This window comes from Macrotis lagotis, chromosome 7 (assembly GCF_037893015.1).
Source record: "Macrotis lagotis isolate mMagLag1 chromosome 7, bilby.v1.9.chrom.fasta, whole genome shotgun sequence".
Lineage (NCBI taxonomy): Eukaryota > Metazoa > Chordata > Mammalia > Peramelemorphia > Peramelidae > Macrotis > Macrotis lagotis.
In genome coordinates, this window is record NC_133664.1 from 190926418 (window position 1) to 190943172 (window position 16755).

The 16755-nt window shown below is 34.8% G+C and overlaps 1 protein-coding gene across 2 annotated transcripts in view; it reads right to left on the reverse strand.

Moving 5' to 3' along the window:
* PDE3A (phosphodiesterase 3A) overlaps positions 1–16755 on the reverse strand; it is a 399420-nt gene that overhangs the window by 31692 nt on the left and 350973 nt on the right. For both annotated transcript variants that reach the window (XM_074194319.1, XM_074194320.1), the window contains 2 exons: positions 8412–8523; positions 734–847 (listed from right to left, as the gene is read on the reverse strand). In XM_074194319.1, coding sequence (XP_074050420.1) covers positions 734–847; positions 8412–8523 — 226 coding nt within the window. The remainder of the gene's footprint in view (positions 1–733; positions 848–8411; positions 8524–16755) is intronic.

The following is a 16755-nucleotide window of genomic DNA, read 5'->3' on the forward strand; positions in this document are numbered from 1 at the left end:
ATTGGGGGACGGCTTAACAAACGTTGGCATATGTATGTCATAGAAGACTATTTTTCTATTAGAAACAAGGAGGGATGGGAATTCAGAGAAGCATGGAAGGATTTGCCTGAACTGATGCTGAGTGAGATGAGCAGAACCAGAAAAAAATTGTACATGCTAACTGCAACATGGGGGTGATGATCAACCTTGATGGACTTGCTCATTCCATCAGTGTAACAATCAGGGACAATTTTGGGCTATCTGAGATGGAGAATACCATATCTGTATCCAGAGAAAGAATTGTGGAGTATGAACAAAGACCAAAGACTATTACCTTCAATTTAGGGAGAAAAAAACTTTATCTTATCGTGTAATTTTGCTATCTCTTATGCTTTATTTTTCTTCCTTAAGAATATGATTTCTCTCTCATTACATTCAACTTAGATCAATGCATACCATGGAAACAATGCAAAGACTAACAGACTGCTGTCTGTGGAGGAAGGGGGGAGGGAAGCAAGAACGGGGGTGAAATTACAAAACTCAAAATAAATAAAATCTTTCTTTAAAAAAAATAAAGTGATCAATCTGCACACACACACAAATGATAGTACTTGTATTTGCTTTAAACCAACAATCTAATTTGAATCTTAATACCCAAACCTAGAGTCCTTAAATAGACAAGTAATAGCAACATTAAAATTTTACTTAATCTTTCAACTAAGATGCAATTTAATTATAGGAAAGAAAAAAATACCTGAATCACTTGCTGATCCATGGTCATTAATCACTGTGGAGAGACCTGGAATAGGCTGAGTAGTAAGGTACCAAACAGCATGTAAAACATCAGTGGCATGGACTCTGTTATGATCTGTAAAAGCAAATAGATAGATAGATAGATAGATAGATAGATAGATAGGTAGATAGATAGATAGATACTATCTCATTAGATGTGCAGTCAGGAAACTTGAGTAGATTTTAATGTAATACCGTTTTTGTCCAAGGAGTAAGAGTGACATCTACTGGATAAATAATTCAAAGATAATTAAAAGTCAGTCAATGAAAAATGGACAAATGCATTGATTAGTGGAATATTATTTTCTATCATCCAAAACAGTAAGAATGACCAATATTCATAATACTTATATAAAAACATCTTTTGATACACAAGTCAAAATATGTAAGCACTCTGGATATTTAAAACCATATCTAAAACTATCCTTGTGAACAGAATTTTCATTCTTTTTTTGATTACATTTTCCTAAAAAAACACAGATTAAGACTAACTTTATGGGGGTGGAGTCAAGATGGCCACATGAAGGGATCCAGTCTTAGGAGCTCTCTGATAAAAACTCATAAAGTAAGGACTCTAACTAAACTTTCGAGAGACAGAACCTACAAAGGGACCCAGTGAGGCAGTTCTCCTACTCAAGGTAACCTGGAAAAGAGCAGAAAGGCTCTGCTCCCCTGGGTCGGAGGGGCGGCCGCCAGAGGGTGGCCCACCAGAGCCAAAGAACTTCAGCCTCCCGGAGGCAGCCCCAGGGTGCTGGGAGCCAAGGCTCACAGCAGCGGGGGAGTCTCATGAGCTGCACCCCGGGGAGCACCAGCACAAAGTGGGGGAACAGCAGGGGACCTCTGCCAGAGGGAGCACGTGGAGCCCAGCCCTCAGGGCACACAGCCTGCAGCTTGGTCTTTCTGCAGCCCAAATCCAGGAAACAGAAGCAGGTGGAGCTGGTAAGCAGGAGCCCCCAGGGCATGAGCCCATTGAGCTGAGGGAGGGGAGTGAAGAGAGGCTGCAGAGCTCTGTCCTCTGTCCCTAGAACAGGACTCTGGGGCTCTGACCACATTCAGATCCTGATCCCAGTCTAGAGCCCCCCATAGAACAACAGACCCCCCCACCTCGGCCCCGTGGCAGAGGGGGGTGCTTATGGTCATTCACAGACCAGGAGGGAGGACAGAGCCTCACACACTGAGACCCTTGTGGGAGTGTCCCAAAAGCTCAGGAAGCACCCCCCCACCCCAAAACAGGCTTTGGCTGGGAAAATGAACAAGCAAAGAAATAAGAGGAAGACCATTGAGAAATATTTTGGAAATGAGCCCAAGAAGGATCAAAATACTCAGTCTGAAGATGAGGAAGCACAAGCTCCTACATCTAAAGACTCCAAGAAAAAAACAGAAATTGGGCTCAGGCTATGATAGAGCTCAAAAAGACTTTGAAAATCAAATGAGGGAGTTGGAAGAAAAACTGGGAAAAGAAAGGAGAGAGATGCAGGAAAAACATGAAAATGAAGTCAGCAGCTTAGTCAAGGAAATCCCAAAAAATGCTGAAGAAAATAGCATGCTAAAAAACAGCTTAGGTCAAATGGATAAAACAGTTCAAAAAGTTATTGAGGAGAAGAATGCTTTAAAAAGCAAAATTGGCCAGATGGAAAAAGAGATAAGAAAACTCTCTGAGGAGAATAAATCCTTCAGACAAAGAATAGAATTCAGGGAGATTGATGAATTTACCAGAAATTAGGAATCAATACTTCAAAACCAAAAAAATGAAAACTTAGAAGAAAATGTGAAATATCTCATTGAAAAAAAACAATTGATATGGAAAACAGACTTAGGAAAGATAATTTTATTTTATTTTTTTTAGATTTTTGCAAGGCAAATGGGGTTAAGTGGCTTGCCCAAGGCCACACAGTTAGGTAATTATTAAGTGTCTGAGACAAGATTTGAACCCAGGTACTCCTGACTCCAAGGCCGTGCTTTATCCAATACGCCACATAGCTGCCCAGGAAATATAATTTGAAAATTATTGGAATACCTGAAAGTCATTATCAGGAAAAGAGCCTTGACATCATTTTCAAAGAATTACTATAGGAAAATTGCCCTGATATTCTAGAAGCAGAGGGCAAAATAGAAATGGAGAGAATCTACCAATCCCCCAAAGAAAAAGATCCCAAAAACCCAACCCCTAGGAATATTATAGCCAAGTTCCAGAACTCCCAAGTCAAAGAGAAAATAATACAAGCAGCCAGAAGGACACAGTTCAAATATCGTGGAGCTGCAGTCAGGATCACACAGGACTTAGCAGCAACTACATTGGAAGCTTGTAGGGCTTGGAATACAATATACTGGAAGGCAAAAGAGCTTAGAATGCAGCCAAGAATCAACTACCCAGCAAGGCTGAATGTCCTCTTCCAGGGACAAAGATGGACTTTCAATGAACCAGGGGAATTTCAAAGGTTCCTTTTGGAATGGCCAGAGCTGAACAGAAGGTTTGATCTTCAGATACAGGACTCAGGTGAAGCATGGAGATTGGAGGAGAGTGGGGAAATATGAGGGACTTAATGAGGATGAACTGCATGTACAGAAAAATGATACTGAAAATATTCATATGAACCATCTCAATTAATAGAGCAGGTAGAGGGAGCTTTTATAGTTGAAGCACAGGAGAAAGCTGAATTTGAAGATAAAATATGGTGTAAAAATGGAGTCAATAGGAAAAAAAGGGAAATGGAAAGGGAGAAAGAAAAAAGGAGAGGGGGAATAGTCCAAGATGTTTCACATAATAAGATTTTTTTTATTACAATGAGCTATTGCAATGATATGGAAGGGGGGAGGCAAGGGGGAATGAGGGAAACTTTGCTGTCATCAGAGATGGCTAGGAGAGGAAACAGCATATATATTCAATGGGGTATAGACATCTGGAGTAAGAACGAGGGGGGAGCAGGGGGAAGGGGTGGGGATGTGAATAAAGGAGGAGAGGATGGACCATGGGGGGACAGTGGTCAGATATAATACATTTTCTTTTTTACTTCTTGCAAGGGGCTGGGATTGGATGGCCTGCCCAGGACCATAGGGCCAGGTGGATTCTGGGCCTAAGGGGTGGAATGGGGGCTCAGGGCTTCTTGGCCCCAGTACCAGGGATCTATCTGCTGTGCCACTCAGCGACCCTACAGCAGAGTCAGAGTGAAAGGAGAGAGAAAATATAGTACACGGTAGTGGAGAAATAAGAAAGGAGGAAGTTGCAATCAGCAATGGCAATGTTGGAAAAATATGGAATTAACTTTTGTGATGGACTTATCATAAAGAATGTGATCCACTCACGACAGAGTTGATGGTGTTGGAACAAAGACTGAAGCACATTTTTTGTTATTATTATTTGGGGGAGGGTGCAGGGCAAGTGGGGCTGGGTGGCCTGCCTGGAGTCACATAGCAGAATGATCTTTGGGTGTCTGAAGCGGGATTCTGACCCAGGTGCTCCTGGCTCAAGGGCCAATGCTCTGTCTGCCACCCAACCACCCCTACTATTATTACTATTTTATTTTATTTTGGGTCTTTTTTTTTCTTTCTTCTTTTTGGTTTTTGTAGGGCAGTGGGGATCGGATGGCTTGCCTGTCACATGGCTGGGTGATTATTGGGTTTATGAGGCTGGATATGGACTTGGGTGCTCGTGGCTCCAGGGCTGGTGCTTCGTCCATTGCACCACCTGGCCATACCTACAATTATTACTATTATTTTTTTATTTTAAATTTTTTTCTCCCCTTTACTTTTTTGCCCAAGCAAGTCTATCTATATTCATGGGGGAGGGGCATTTTGTTTACTCATAAACAAGTATATTTTATTAATGTAAAAAAAATCATTTGTACAAAATGAGAATAAAAAAACATTAAAAAAAGGAATAACTTTAGAAATACATTGATTTCTAAAGTCATGTCATAAAATCATAGAATTTAGGGCCAGATGGTCCTTTGAAATTATTTAACCCAAGTACTTCCTTTATTTAATTTTATTTTAACAGATGAGAAAAATGATACTCTTGAAAGAAGAGATGACTTGCCCACTTTCATAAAGCCTTTCCTGGCTACCACTTTTTTAGAAGTAGTCAGAGCAAAGGGTCAACACATGATTTTGGTGAGGAGTGGTTGTGGGGAGGATTGGAAAGTTCCTTCAAAAGAGTTCTCTCAAAAGTAAATACAATGAGATGAAGGATTTAACATATTTAAGATTATCACTTGCCTATTTAAGTTTTTATCTTGTTTATTTATTTTAATAGAAAATAATTAAGGACCCTCTGAGACTGTTCAGGATTCCTTTCTAATGATAAATACACACCTGAATTTGTCCTATCTAATCAATTTTCCTTATTCAAATTGTTTCTTTTTCCACTCAGTTCCCTATCAAAATCTACTTATATTACATGTGATCCCAGGATATGCTATAATTATCTATCATAATAGAAAGACCTTATTAATCATTGAAAATAAGTATGCTATTAATAAATATTATTAATACTATTTATCATTCCAAGTTCTAAGTTTACACAATATTTTAAATTCATATCCTTACCTGATCCTCACAACAATCCAATGAAGAAGATAGTACATTATTATCTCCATTTATAGAAATAATAAAGAAGACCAAGAAACTATAGTAGGTGGTGACCTGCTATGATTAATGATTAGTAAATGACAAGAAAAGGACTTGACTGTAAATTTAAGACTTTTTTCTATGTGATTTTTCCAGATTTATTACAGGTAATGGTTGAGGGAGAAGTCACTCTCAGGTTGGTTCTAGTTCAATTTTCTAATTTTATCACAGGTCAATATTGAGGCCAGAATATCATAACTCTGGACTTATCACACCCTTCACCTACTTTGCACACTAAATATCTCATGGAGATTAGAATACTTTTCCTACATAGGGTGCAGTCATTAAAGTTTTTCCTACCTCTTCTTATGCAATAGACAATTCTTAGTCCTAGAATGGAATCCCTCCTCACCTTTCTCTCTCTGAGGGTCTTCCCCTATAAGAGATTGTTTTTAGTAGATAAACTAGAGTCTGTTTTGCATTTATTCATCTAGCCTTATATCCCTGAACAGATGTTGTCTCAGACAAATTGAGATATGGGAAAGACCTAAGCTTAAGAAGGTCAAAGTCTCTCACTCCATCTAGAGCCATTTCCAGTTACTTACTGCTAAACTCAGATGATCATAGAGCAGAGCCTGAGGCTGAGGAATTTGCATAGCCCTGCCTCACTAAAACCCAATTGCTTACAAATTAAGACATCATCCTTCTGATTTCATTGGTCCTCTTTGAGAATGAAGGATGAATTTCAGTATTAAAAGTACTGTCCTGGTTTGGAGAAGATGTCCTGTATGTTATTCACTCTTATTGAATGAAACCTTTGGCCTCTGCCTGCTGTTTCCATCCCAGTTTACTTAAGAATATGCCTCAGTAATTTGGAACTATGCCAAAAGGACTATAAAATCATGCATAAACTTTGACCAAGCATCACCACTACTAGGTCTGGAACCAAAGAGATTAAAAAAAAAAAAAGAAAGGCTCTATATGTATAAAAATATTTACAGAAGTGCTTTTAGAGGTAGCAAAGAACTGAGAATTGATGGGATGACTATAATTTAGGGAAAGGCTGAAAAAGTTGCTGAATATTTTTGATGGCATGCTGTTGTGTTATAAGAAATGATGATCTCAGAAAAATCTGGAAAAACCTATATTAACTGATACAAAGTGAAAACACTCAAACCAGGAAAGTATTCTATACAGTAACATCAATATTGTAGGAGGATTTATTAAGAGTAACAGTTATTTTCAGCAATATAATGATCCAAGGCAATTCTGAAGGAGTTATGATAAAATGTGGAAAACATCTCCACAGAAGAAGCTTGAATGTTGATCAAAAATATTTTTTCTTTATTTTTCTTGAGATTTTTTTTTGTTTGTTTTCTTTAATAGCAAGACTGACATGGAAATTATCTATACATGTATAACCTATGTCAAATAACTAATCTTCTCAATGTGAAAGGAGAGGATGGAAGGAGGGAATTTTGAAATTCAAAATTTGAAAAAGATGTTAAAATTATTTTTATATATAATTTGAAAAATAAAAAAAAGTTTTAAAAAGAATATAGCTCAGTTTGGTTCTTAGTAAGCCAAATCCAACTCCTTGCTACCTTCTTCCTCTCAAATTGCCATACTTATTTCCCTAAAACTCTTGTTGGAAAAGAGATATTTAAAAAGAAAAAAAAAACAACACATTGTCCTCTCCTCGAACTTCAGTCTGGGAGGGTTTTTATCTCTCTACTTTCCCAGGATTATTAGTTGTCCTCTTTCATTGCCAAAGCATTTTTCCTCAGTTATACATTTTCATTTATATCTTGCATACAAGAGAATGCAGGTCATATCCCATTAACTATAAATTCAATAATTTGTCCATCCCTCCTCTAGTCTCTTTTAAACCTGTTAAATGATCCTTTTGATGATATATGTTTCCTCTTAGGCATGAGGCTAAATGTGAAATTTCTATTTTTATATTTAAATGATGGCATTGTCTTTTTAGAAATAACCACTGCTTTTTACAATTTTTCTCTTTTTATAATTTTAACTCCTTGGCCTACTTCTTGCTCATTTGATGGGGCATGCTATGGGGAGACAGACAAGAACAACTCATTCTGCCATCTTGGACAAGGTCTATTAGATTATTTCTATATTGGCATTGGCTGTATCAGACTGACTTCTTGTAATGCTTCATTTTCTATCTCTGATAATCATCATCCCTGAATCATCACGATTTTTTAAAAGTATTTTTAATTGTTTTCTAGTGTAGGTATGTTTTAAATATTATTTCCCAAACCAGATACTCAGTTATTTTTTGTAGCAATGTTGTCGTCACAAATTTATTTTGAATAATTGAAAAGAAAGTATAGTATCTTATTTTTTGTTTGTTTTTTTTTATAATGTCTACAACACTTCCTTGTTCTACTTCACTTTATATCAGTAAAGTATTGATCAGGCTGGTCAACTGCCTCTATTTTTATCTCCCTCCCTTATGTATTATTTACTTTTTTTATAAAATTATGCCAGATGTAATCCAAACTAAAAATCTTTTGGAAGTATTTTACAAAAATGTTAATCATGAAATCAATGGGTTTAATTTTAATTTATATAATAACAACATTCCAAAGTAAAACAATTTTGAAAGACAGTAGATCTGAATGAAGAAACAGGGATGAATCTATATATTTATTTTTTTAAAAAAACATTTATTTTTCCAACTACATATAAAGGTAGTTTTCAACAATCATTTTTGTAAGGTTTTGAGTTCTACTTTTTCTCCCTTCCTTCCTTCGCTCCTCCGTCCCCTTGACAGAGAGTAATCTAATATTTAACTATACATTCCTAAGAAAACATCCTAGGTCTAATCTACCAAATCATGGCATTTGTGGGTGGTATTCTTGATGGAAATATATACTTAAAAGTTCCTTATACAGATGAAATCATAGAGACTTTACATATTCTTGTATCATTATTATTACTAGAGAACAAGCTACTATATTTTATCATTCATTAAGCATTCATAGCTTAAAACCTAAAAGTTAGAAATTAAAAATCTTATTTTCATTACTGCAAGCAGATATACTTACAAGGAATATCCCGATATCCATTCTCCAAAGCATGAAAATAATTCATAAATTCCCTTATAGGAATTTTAAAAGTTTCAAAAAGTCCCATGTCTTCAAAAAGTCTGTATGAAACCTAAAGAAAGGAAAGTCAAAATATATAAAAATAATCTCATAGAACATCTTTAAAATTAGAAATGGCAATTTTCATATCTCATCAAATATTTTAATTCACTGACACCATAGGATTCACTACTAGGCTCATTAGGTTTTTGATAAGTACTTATTATTTAGCTAGCATTGTTTGAGGCTTTATATGTTTCAAAAGAAGTTTAATATAGTCTCTGAATATAAGTTCCAGTTTATTCAGGAAGAATAGATAAATCATTAGTGACTTATTTGCTGACAAATAAACTCCTACATTGTAAATTTAGAGGACTGGATTTTCTATTACTATCCCACAGAGTCATAGCATCTCAAATTTGGGAGAGATCAAATATATACCCAACCAAAGATTCCATCTATAACATATTTTTTTTGTCTTTCATTCCTGAAGAAGAACACAATATCAGGGAGGTGATGCCATGACATGCACACGAATAGGATTTGAGTAAGGGGGTGTTGTGCTAAGTCACCAGCCTCACTTATTTCTCCAGAACTATCTGGGTCCAGTGACCAGATATGAATCTGGATGACTGAAAATGACCCTGGATGCAAGGCAATGAGGGTTAAATGACTTGCCCAAGATCATCCAGCTGGCAAATGTCTGAAGGTTGAATATAATAGAAGAGCTTGGATTTAAAGGATGTGGGTATACTTGGGTCTTGTCTCTCCATTGAATAGGTTCAAAATGACATCACTATGTTTCAACACTATGAGACAAAAAAACCTGAGGAAAAGATGAAATGTTAACTCTAAATTTAAGTATCTCATTATCCTTTGATTCATTTTAATTCTGTTGCACTGACAAAGCTTAGCACTTTCTCTGAGGAGGACATCATCAACAGGGTGGTCCTAAGTCAGTGTCTCCCATAACTTACAATCACTGGTAAAGTTCTCAAAGGAGACCTTCAGAGCCTCCCACTACTTATAGCCCTTTAAGATTCTTGTAGTTAATTAAATCAGGGTTTGACTTAATACTTACTTCATTTAATAAGGAGTTAAGTAGGAGGAGGGAGTTTGAGAGAAAATAGGCCTGGGGGGATGGGTGCAAATAGTGCAAGAAATGATTTGGCTTTGGATGATACTTTGGCTCATGGGGAGGATTTCATGTCCTTGCTTGGAAAGTACTTGAAAAGGGGGTAAGGTAAAAAAAAATAATTATAATTTGATGTAATTTGAGATGATGCTACTTATCAAGCAATCAAGTAATCAGTCTGTGATGATACTTTGATAATAATATGAGCTTATCAAGTAATCAAAGTGTGATTGATGATACCTGATTATAATAGTACTTGAGTGATAAATATCACCATATAAAGTGGCACAAAGATTTATAATTTTAGAGGGAAAGAAGAGAGAGTGTGAGCAATGAGTAAATTATATTCAATAGGTTTTGCCCAGAGAGGGAATAAGATATATTCCCACTTGGGTTAAAAAAAAAAAGCCATCCTAAACTACTGGGAAAGGGAAAGATAAGGGAAGAATGGAATGATAAAAGGGAAGCCAAATGTATAAGTGAAAATGATACTAATGGGTCATCATACCAAAATTTCTGGAACTTAGCCAAGGCAATTTTGAAGGGAAACTTTATATCTCTAAATTTCTATTTGAATAAAAAAGAGGATGAGGAGATCAATGAATTGGATATGCAACTAAGAAAGCTAGAAAAAGAACAGAATGAAGATTCACAATTAAATACTAAATTAGAAATTTTGAAAATAAAGGGAAAATTAGTAAAATTGAAAGCAAGAAAACCATTGATCTCATAAATAAAACAGAGTTGGTTTTATGAAAATTCAATAAAATATACAAAGCATTGCTAAGTGGTTAAAAATTAAAGAAAGTAGATAACCAAATTATAAATATCAAAAACCAAAAGGTGAATTAATCATCAATGAGGAAGTAATTAAAGAGATAATTTGGAGCCACTTTGCTGAACTGTATGGCAATAAATTGAATAATCTGAGTGAAATTAATAAATATTTATAAAAATGGAAACTGCCCAGATTAACAGAAGAGAAAATAACATTCTTAATTAGCCCCAATTCAGAAAAAGAAATTGAAGAAATCATCAATAAACTCCCTAAGAAAAAGTCTCCAGGTCCAGATGGATTTAAAGTGAATTCTATCAAACTTTTAAGCAACAATCAATTCTTATTTTACATAAACTATTCAAATAATAGGAGAAGAAGGAGTTCTGTCAAATTCCTTTTATGACACCAACGTGGTGCTGATACCTAAACCATGAAGAACCAAAATGGAGAAAAAATATTGTACACCAATCTCCTTAATAATTATTACATAAAAATAGTAAATAAAATTTTAGCAATGAGACTACAGCAAGTTATGACTAGGATAATACACCGCAATCAGATAGGATTTATACCAGGTAGTCAGAGATGGTTCATTATCAGAAAAACGCTCAACATAATTAGACATATCAGTAACAAAACCAACAGAAATCATATGAATATCTCAATAAATGCTGGAAAAGTGTTTGATAAAATACATCTATTTGCTTAAAAACCACTAGAAAATTTAAGAATAAATGCATTTTTTCTTAAAATAATGAATAGTATCTCTCCAAAACTATCAAAAATATTATATATAATGGGAATAAACTCAGAGCATTTTCCAATAAAATGAGGGGTGAACAATGATGCCTATTATCACCAATATTATTGAAGGAATCAGAATTGGTAATGCAGAAGCAAAGCTTTCACTCTTTGCAGGTGATTGTATATTCAGAGAACCTAAGAAAATCATCTATAAAACTCCTTGAAACAATTAACAAATTCAGCAGAGTAGTAATATATAAAATAAACCCTCAAAAATCATCAGCATTTCTATATATGAACAACAAATTCCAAGTGCAATAGATAGAATGATAAATTCCAACTAAAGGATGGATTTTAAATACTTGGGAATCCTCCTCCCAAGATAAACCCAGAAATTGTATGAACACAATTATAAAGCTCTATTCACCCAAATAAATGGCAAATGTCAATTGCTCAAGATTAGGCTGAGTTAATATAATAAAAATGACAATTCTAACCAAATTAAATTACTTTTTTCAGTACCATACTAATAAAACTAAGAAATAACTATTTTACCAAGCTAGAAAAAATAGTAACAAAATTTATCTGGAGCAACAAAAGGTCAAGAATAGCAAGGGAACTGATTTTAAAAAAAGGTAAAGAAAGGTATTCTGGCTTTATGAGATCTAAAGCTATACTATAAAGCAGCAGTCATAAAAACTGTCTGGTACTGGTTAAGAAAGAGAGTAATTGATCAGTGGATTAAGACAGGCTCAAAAGAAATCACAGTAAATAGCTACAGCAATCTACTGTTTGACAGACTCAAAGACATTAGCTTCTGGGATAAGAACTCACTATTTGACAAAAATTGCAGTGAAAACTGGAAAAACAGTATGGCAAAAACTAGACAAAGACCCACATCTCACATCCTAATACCTAAATAAAATCAAAATTGGTACAGGATTTAGACTTAAAGGATAACATCTTACATAAATTAATACACCAAGAAATACTCAATCATATCTATGGAAAGGGGACACATGACTAAACAAGAAATAGAGTACATTATAAACTGCAAAATGAATGGTTTTGACTATATTAAATTAAAAAGGTTTTGCACTAATAAAATCAATACTGCAAAAATTAGAAGGAAATCAGAAAGCTGGGAAACAATCTATACTTTTAGTTTTGATAAAAGTCTCATTTCTAAAATATATAGGAAATTGCATCAAATTTATAAGGTTAGAAGTCATTCCTCGATCGATAAATGGTCAAAGGATATGAACTTTCTTCAAATGAAGAAAGTAAAGCTATATCTATAATCTTGTGAAAAAATGCTCCAAATTTTTATTGATTAGAGAAATGCAAATAAAAACAACTATGAGGTATCACCTCATACCTATCAGATTGGCTAAAATGACAAAAAAAGGAAAAATAATCATTTTTGGAGAAGTTCTGGGAGGACTGGGACATTGATGTAATACTGGTAGAGTTGTGAACAGATCAAACCATTCTGGAGAGCAATATGGAACTAAGGCCAAAGAGCATTATAACTGTTTATACGCTTTAACCCAGCAATTCTAATTCTAGGTTTATATTTAAAAGAAATCATAAAAATTGGGAAAAGTCCTACATGTTCCAAAATATTTATAGCACTTCTTTTTGTGCTGGCAAAGAGTTGGAAATTGAGGGGATACTCATAAATTGGGGAATGGCTAAACAAGTTATGGTACATGAATACTATAGAATATTATTATTCTATAAAAAATCAATAGTCAAACTCTAGAGAGGCGTGGAATGACTTACTGGATCCGATGCTGAGTGAAGGGAACAGAATCAAGAGAACAATGTACACAACAAATCCCTGTGAGCTGCTCAATCTTGATGGAAGCAGCATCTCTCAGCAGTTCAGAGACCCAGATTAACCCTATTAGAGTATCTATGGACAATGCCATCTCCATCCACAGGAAGAAAAACAAAACAAAACAATACCAAAAAATCCACTCCAGAATCTGATGAACACTTTATAAAAATTACCTTTTGTTTCTCTTTCACTTAATCCTAATTTCTCATACCAAAAATGACTAATCTTTAGACATGTTCATCAAAAATATTGTTAAACTGACTGTTCGTCACTGAGAGGAGAGGGGTGGCAAGAGAGGGTGGAGGGAAATTTGGTAACTTAAGAATATACATATGCATATAGATGAATGCCGAAATCTTTCAAACATGTATTTGGGAAAATAAAATATCAATAAATAAAAGAAATATTGCTGAATCAGGAAATCTCATTTTTATAGCAGTGCTGATCCCCAAACTCTAACTTTTGAACTTGGTATACCTGAATTCATATTTATCCATTAGATAACTTAGAAAGTTGGGAGTCTTCAGAATTCTAGTGCTAATTTACATTTATGCTTATTTTGAAGAATTTTTTTGTTTACATGTTTTGTTTTTGTTTTTCATAAGGCAGGGTTAAGTGACTTGCACAAGGTCACATTTCTAGTAAGTATCAAGTGTTTGAGTGTGAATTTGAATTTGGGTCCTCCTTCCTCTAGGACCAGTGTACTATTCACTGCACCACTGAGCTGCCCCGAAAAAGTTTTTAAAGTATTTCTGACACTATTTCTTTTTTTTATTTCTTTTTTTTCACCATTTCTTTAGTTGGAGAAAACATCCTGCTCCCTGGTTTTCCACTCCCAAGTCACATGCATGCAAATGGAACTCCAATGTACTTTTGCCCCGGGGAAGCCCATTCTATTCTTTGTAGAAAAGGAAAGGATACTGAACCTACAAAGTTTATTCCACTAAATAATGGTATTTTGGGTGAGTTCATATGTGAATATGCCTATGTATATCTAGTATTTGGTCAAGAAAACCCCAACTGGGAACACGAAGGCAGATGCACCTGCAAAAATAACTGAAAACACACACACACACACACACACACACACACACACACACACACATATATGTATATGTGTATTTAATTTGTGAAACAAAAAACCAATTTTTGTGGAACTTCCTGGGCAAAGCTAAAATGGTAGACAGAAGTTCCCAAAGTTTTTCCCAATCTCCCTCTGAAACAACTTTTAATAAAATATTTCAATAGATCTTAAAATGAAAGAAATCACAAAAAGACAGAGTGAAACAAATTTTCAGCTGAAGATATCTTGGAGGAACTTCAAGAAAGGATTGTATTATATAGCTAAAAAAGCAGAGTAGTCCATCATATGTGGAGGAACTGGGAAATCAGCAGGAGGCTTTTAACCATAGCACAGTTTAGTAATTCAATATACCTGGGTTCTGACTGAGAGGCTAGAATACAGCAAGCTAACAGTGAGGGTGTCAGCTCCAGCAAAGAAGGCATGCTTCAAGCCCTGGAACACTGGTGGGGGGCAGCTAGGTGGGAGTATTTTCTTGATTTCAGAAGAAAGGGAGTTTGAATCCAGCCCCAGACACTTGCAACTTAACTAGCTGGGTGATCTTAGGCAAGTCACTTAACCTTGATTGCCCCTCAACCAGGGCTGTCTCCAGTTGTCCTGATTCATATTAGTTCTGTTGGACTCAAACGGTTCTTGAGGAGAAAATGAAGCTAGTGTCCCATGCTCAAATTCAATTCATTTGTTTGTCATGGCATCATCAACCTGATAACTCTGGTGTAATAGGCAGGACTGGGTCAGGCAAACCTATTGCATGGAGCAAGCACTTTCTACACCTAGTGTAAAAAGTCAGGAACCAAACCCCCAATCTCCAGCACAAAAATAAAACTGCTAACCATAGAAAGTAAACTATAGTGACAGGAAAGACTAAAAGTCATCTCATAAGAGAAAAGCAGTGACAAAATGCCTACATGTGAAGTCTCAGAGGTGATTATGAATTCATCTCACTTACAAAAATTCCTCTTTGAAGAGCTTAAAAGTTTTTAAAAACCAAAGAAGAGAGGAAGAAGCAAAGATGAAAAAATGAGTCATATAAGAGAATTATGAAAATTGGAATTTAACTGAAGAAAATAGTATTTTAAAAGTAAAATTGGTCAAATGGGAAAAAAACCCAAACAACTCCTTTAAAAGTAAAAATGATCAGATTGAAAAGGAAGCACAAAAGCTAACTGAAGAAAATAAATTCTTAAAAATTATAATTGGGTAAGTGGAAACTAATAACCCAATGATACATCAAGAATTCATGGAACAAAAATGAAAAGACTGGAAAAAATGGAAGAAAATGAAAAATACTTCTTAGTAAAATAGATCCAGAGAGATAATATAAAATTTGTCTATATGAAAACCATGATCAAAAAAAAGAGCTTAAACATTTCAGAAAATTGACAAGGAAAATTGCCTTAATATTATAGAATTATAATATTATAGAATTTCATAGAATAAGAGGAAAAATAATCATTGAAAGAATCTACTGCTCATCTCCAGAAAGAAAACCTCAAGGAATTTTGTGGTTAAATTTCATAATTCTCAGTTAAAGCAGGAAAAAGAAATAATTCAAATACCAAAGCAAATACAAAGTAAAAATTGGTCACAATCAGAATTACCCAGGATTAATCAGCTTCTGGAGGGTAAAGGAGTTTGGATTACAACTGCAAATCAAGTACAATGGAAAATTCAGTTTATTCTTTCAGAGGAAAATTATGTGATTAAAAAGACAAGAAATGAACAGAAAATTTGATCTTCAAAAACAATACTCAAGAGATATGTAAAAAAGTAAATATAAAGGAAAAAGTCAATAAAGCTAAACTGTTTATATCCTTCCACGTGAATATAAGACTTCTAATTTGCAAATTGTATTTTTACTAAGATAGTTGAAAATAGCATACTTAGAGGGTATAGGTATAAATTGATTATGATTTGATGATACCTACAACTTCTGAGAAGTGGATTTTTTGTTAGAACAACTGAAAGGAGTATACTTAGAAGGTGGGGTATAAGAGTTATTATACAATGAAGAAATGAAAAAAGGAATATACTTGGAGAAAGCAGAGGCAAAAGAGAGTAAATAGCATCACATGAAGAGGGCCAAAGGACCTATGATAGTAGAGGGACAGAAGGGAAGGTGTGAGTATTAAGTGAATCTTCTCTTAACAGATTTGACTGAAAGAGGGAATAACATATATTACTAATGGGAAATTGGGGTGAAAATGGAAATTTAGCATATCCTATAAGGGAGTAGGAGGTAAAAGAGGAAAGAAAAGGAAAGGAAGGATTGATAGAATGGAAGGAGAATGGAGGGAATAATTGAAAAGGGAAAGGGGGGAAGAAAAGGGAGGGGGTTATAGAAGGAAGGGAAAATTGACAGGGGTGGCAGTCAGAAGGAAAACACTAGTGAGGCAGGATAATTTGAAAGGAGAGAAAAAAAGTGAAAACAAGGAGGAAGGTAGGATGGAGGAAAATACAGAATTAGTAATCATAAATGTGAATGTGAATGGGATGAACTCTTCAATAAAAAGGAAGTGTGTTTGACAGAGTGAATTAAAAACCAGAAGGCTACAATAAGTTGTTTAAAAGGAAAACATCTGAAGCAGAGAGATACATGCAAAGAAGACATAAAAGATTGTAGAAGAATATATTATGCTTCAGTTGAAGTTATAAATAAAGCCGAGGTAGCAATTCTGGTTTGAGACAAAGCAAAAACAAAAATAGATCTAATTAAAAGGGATA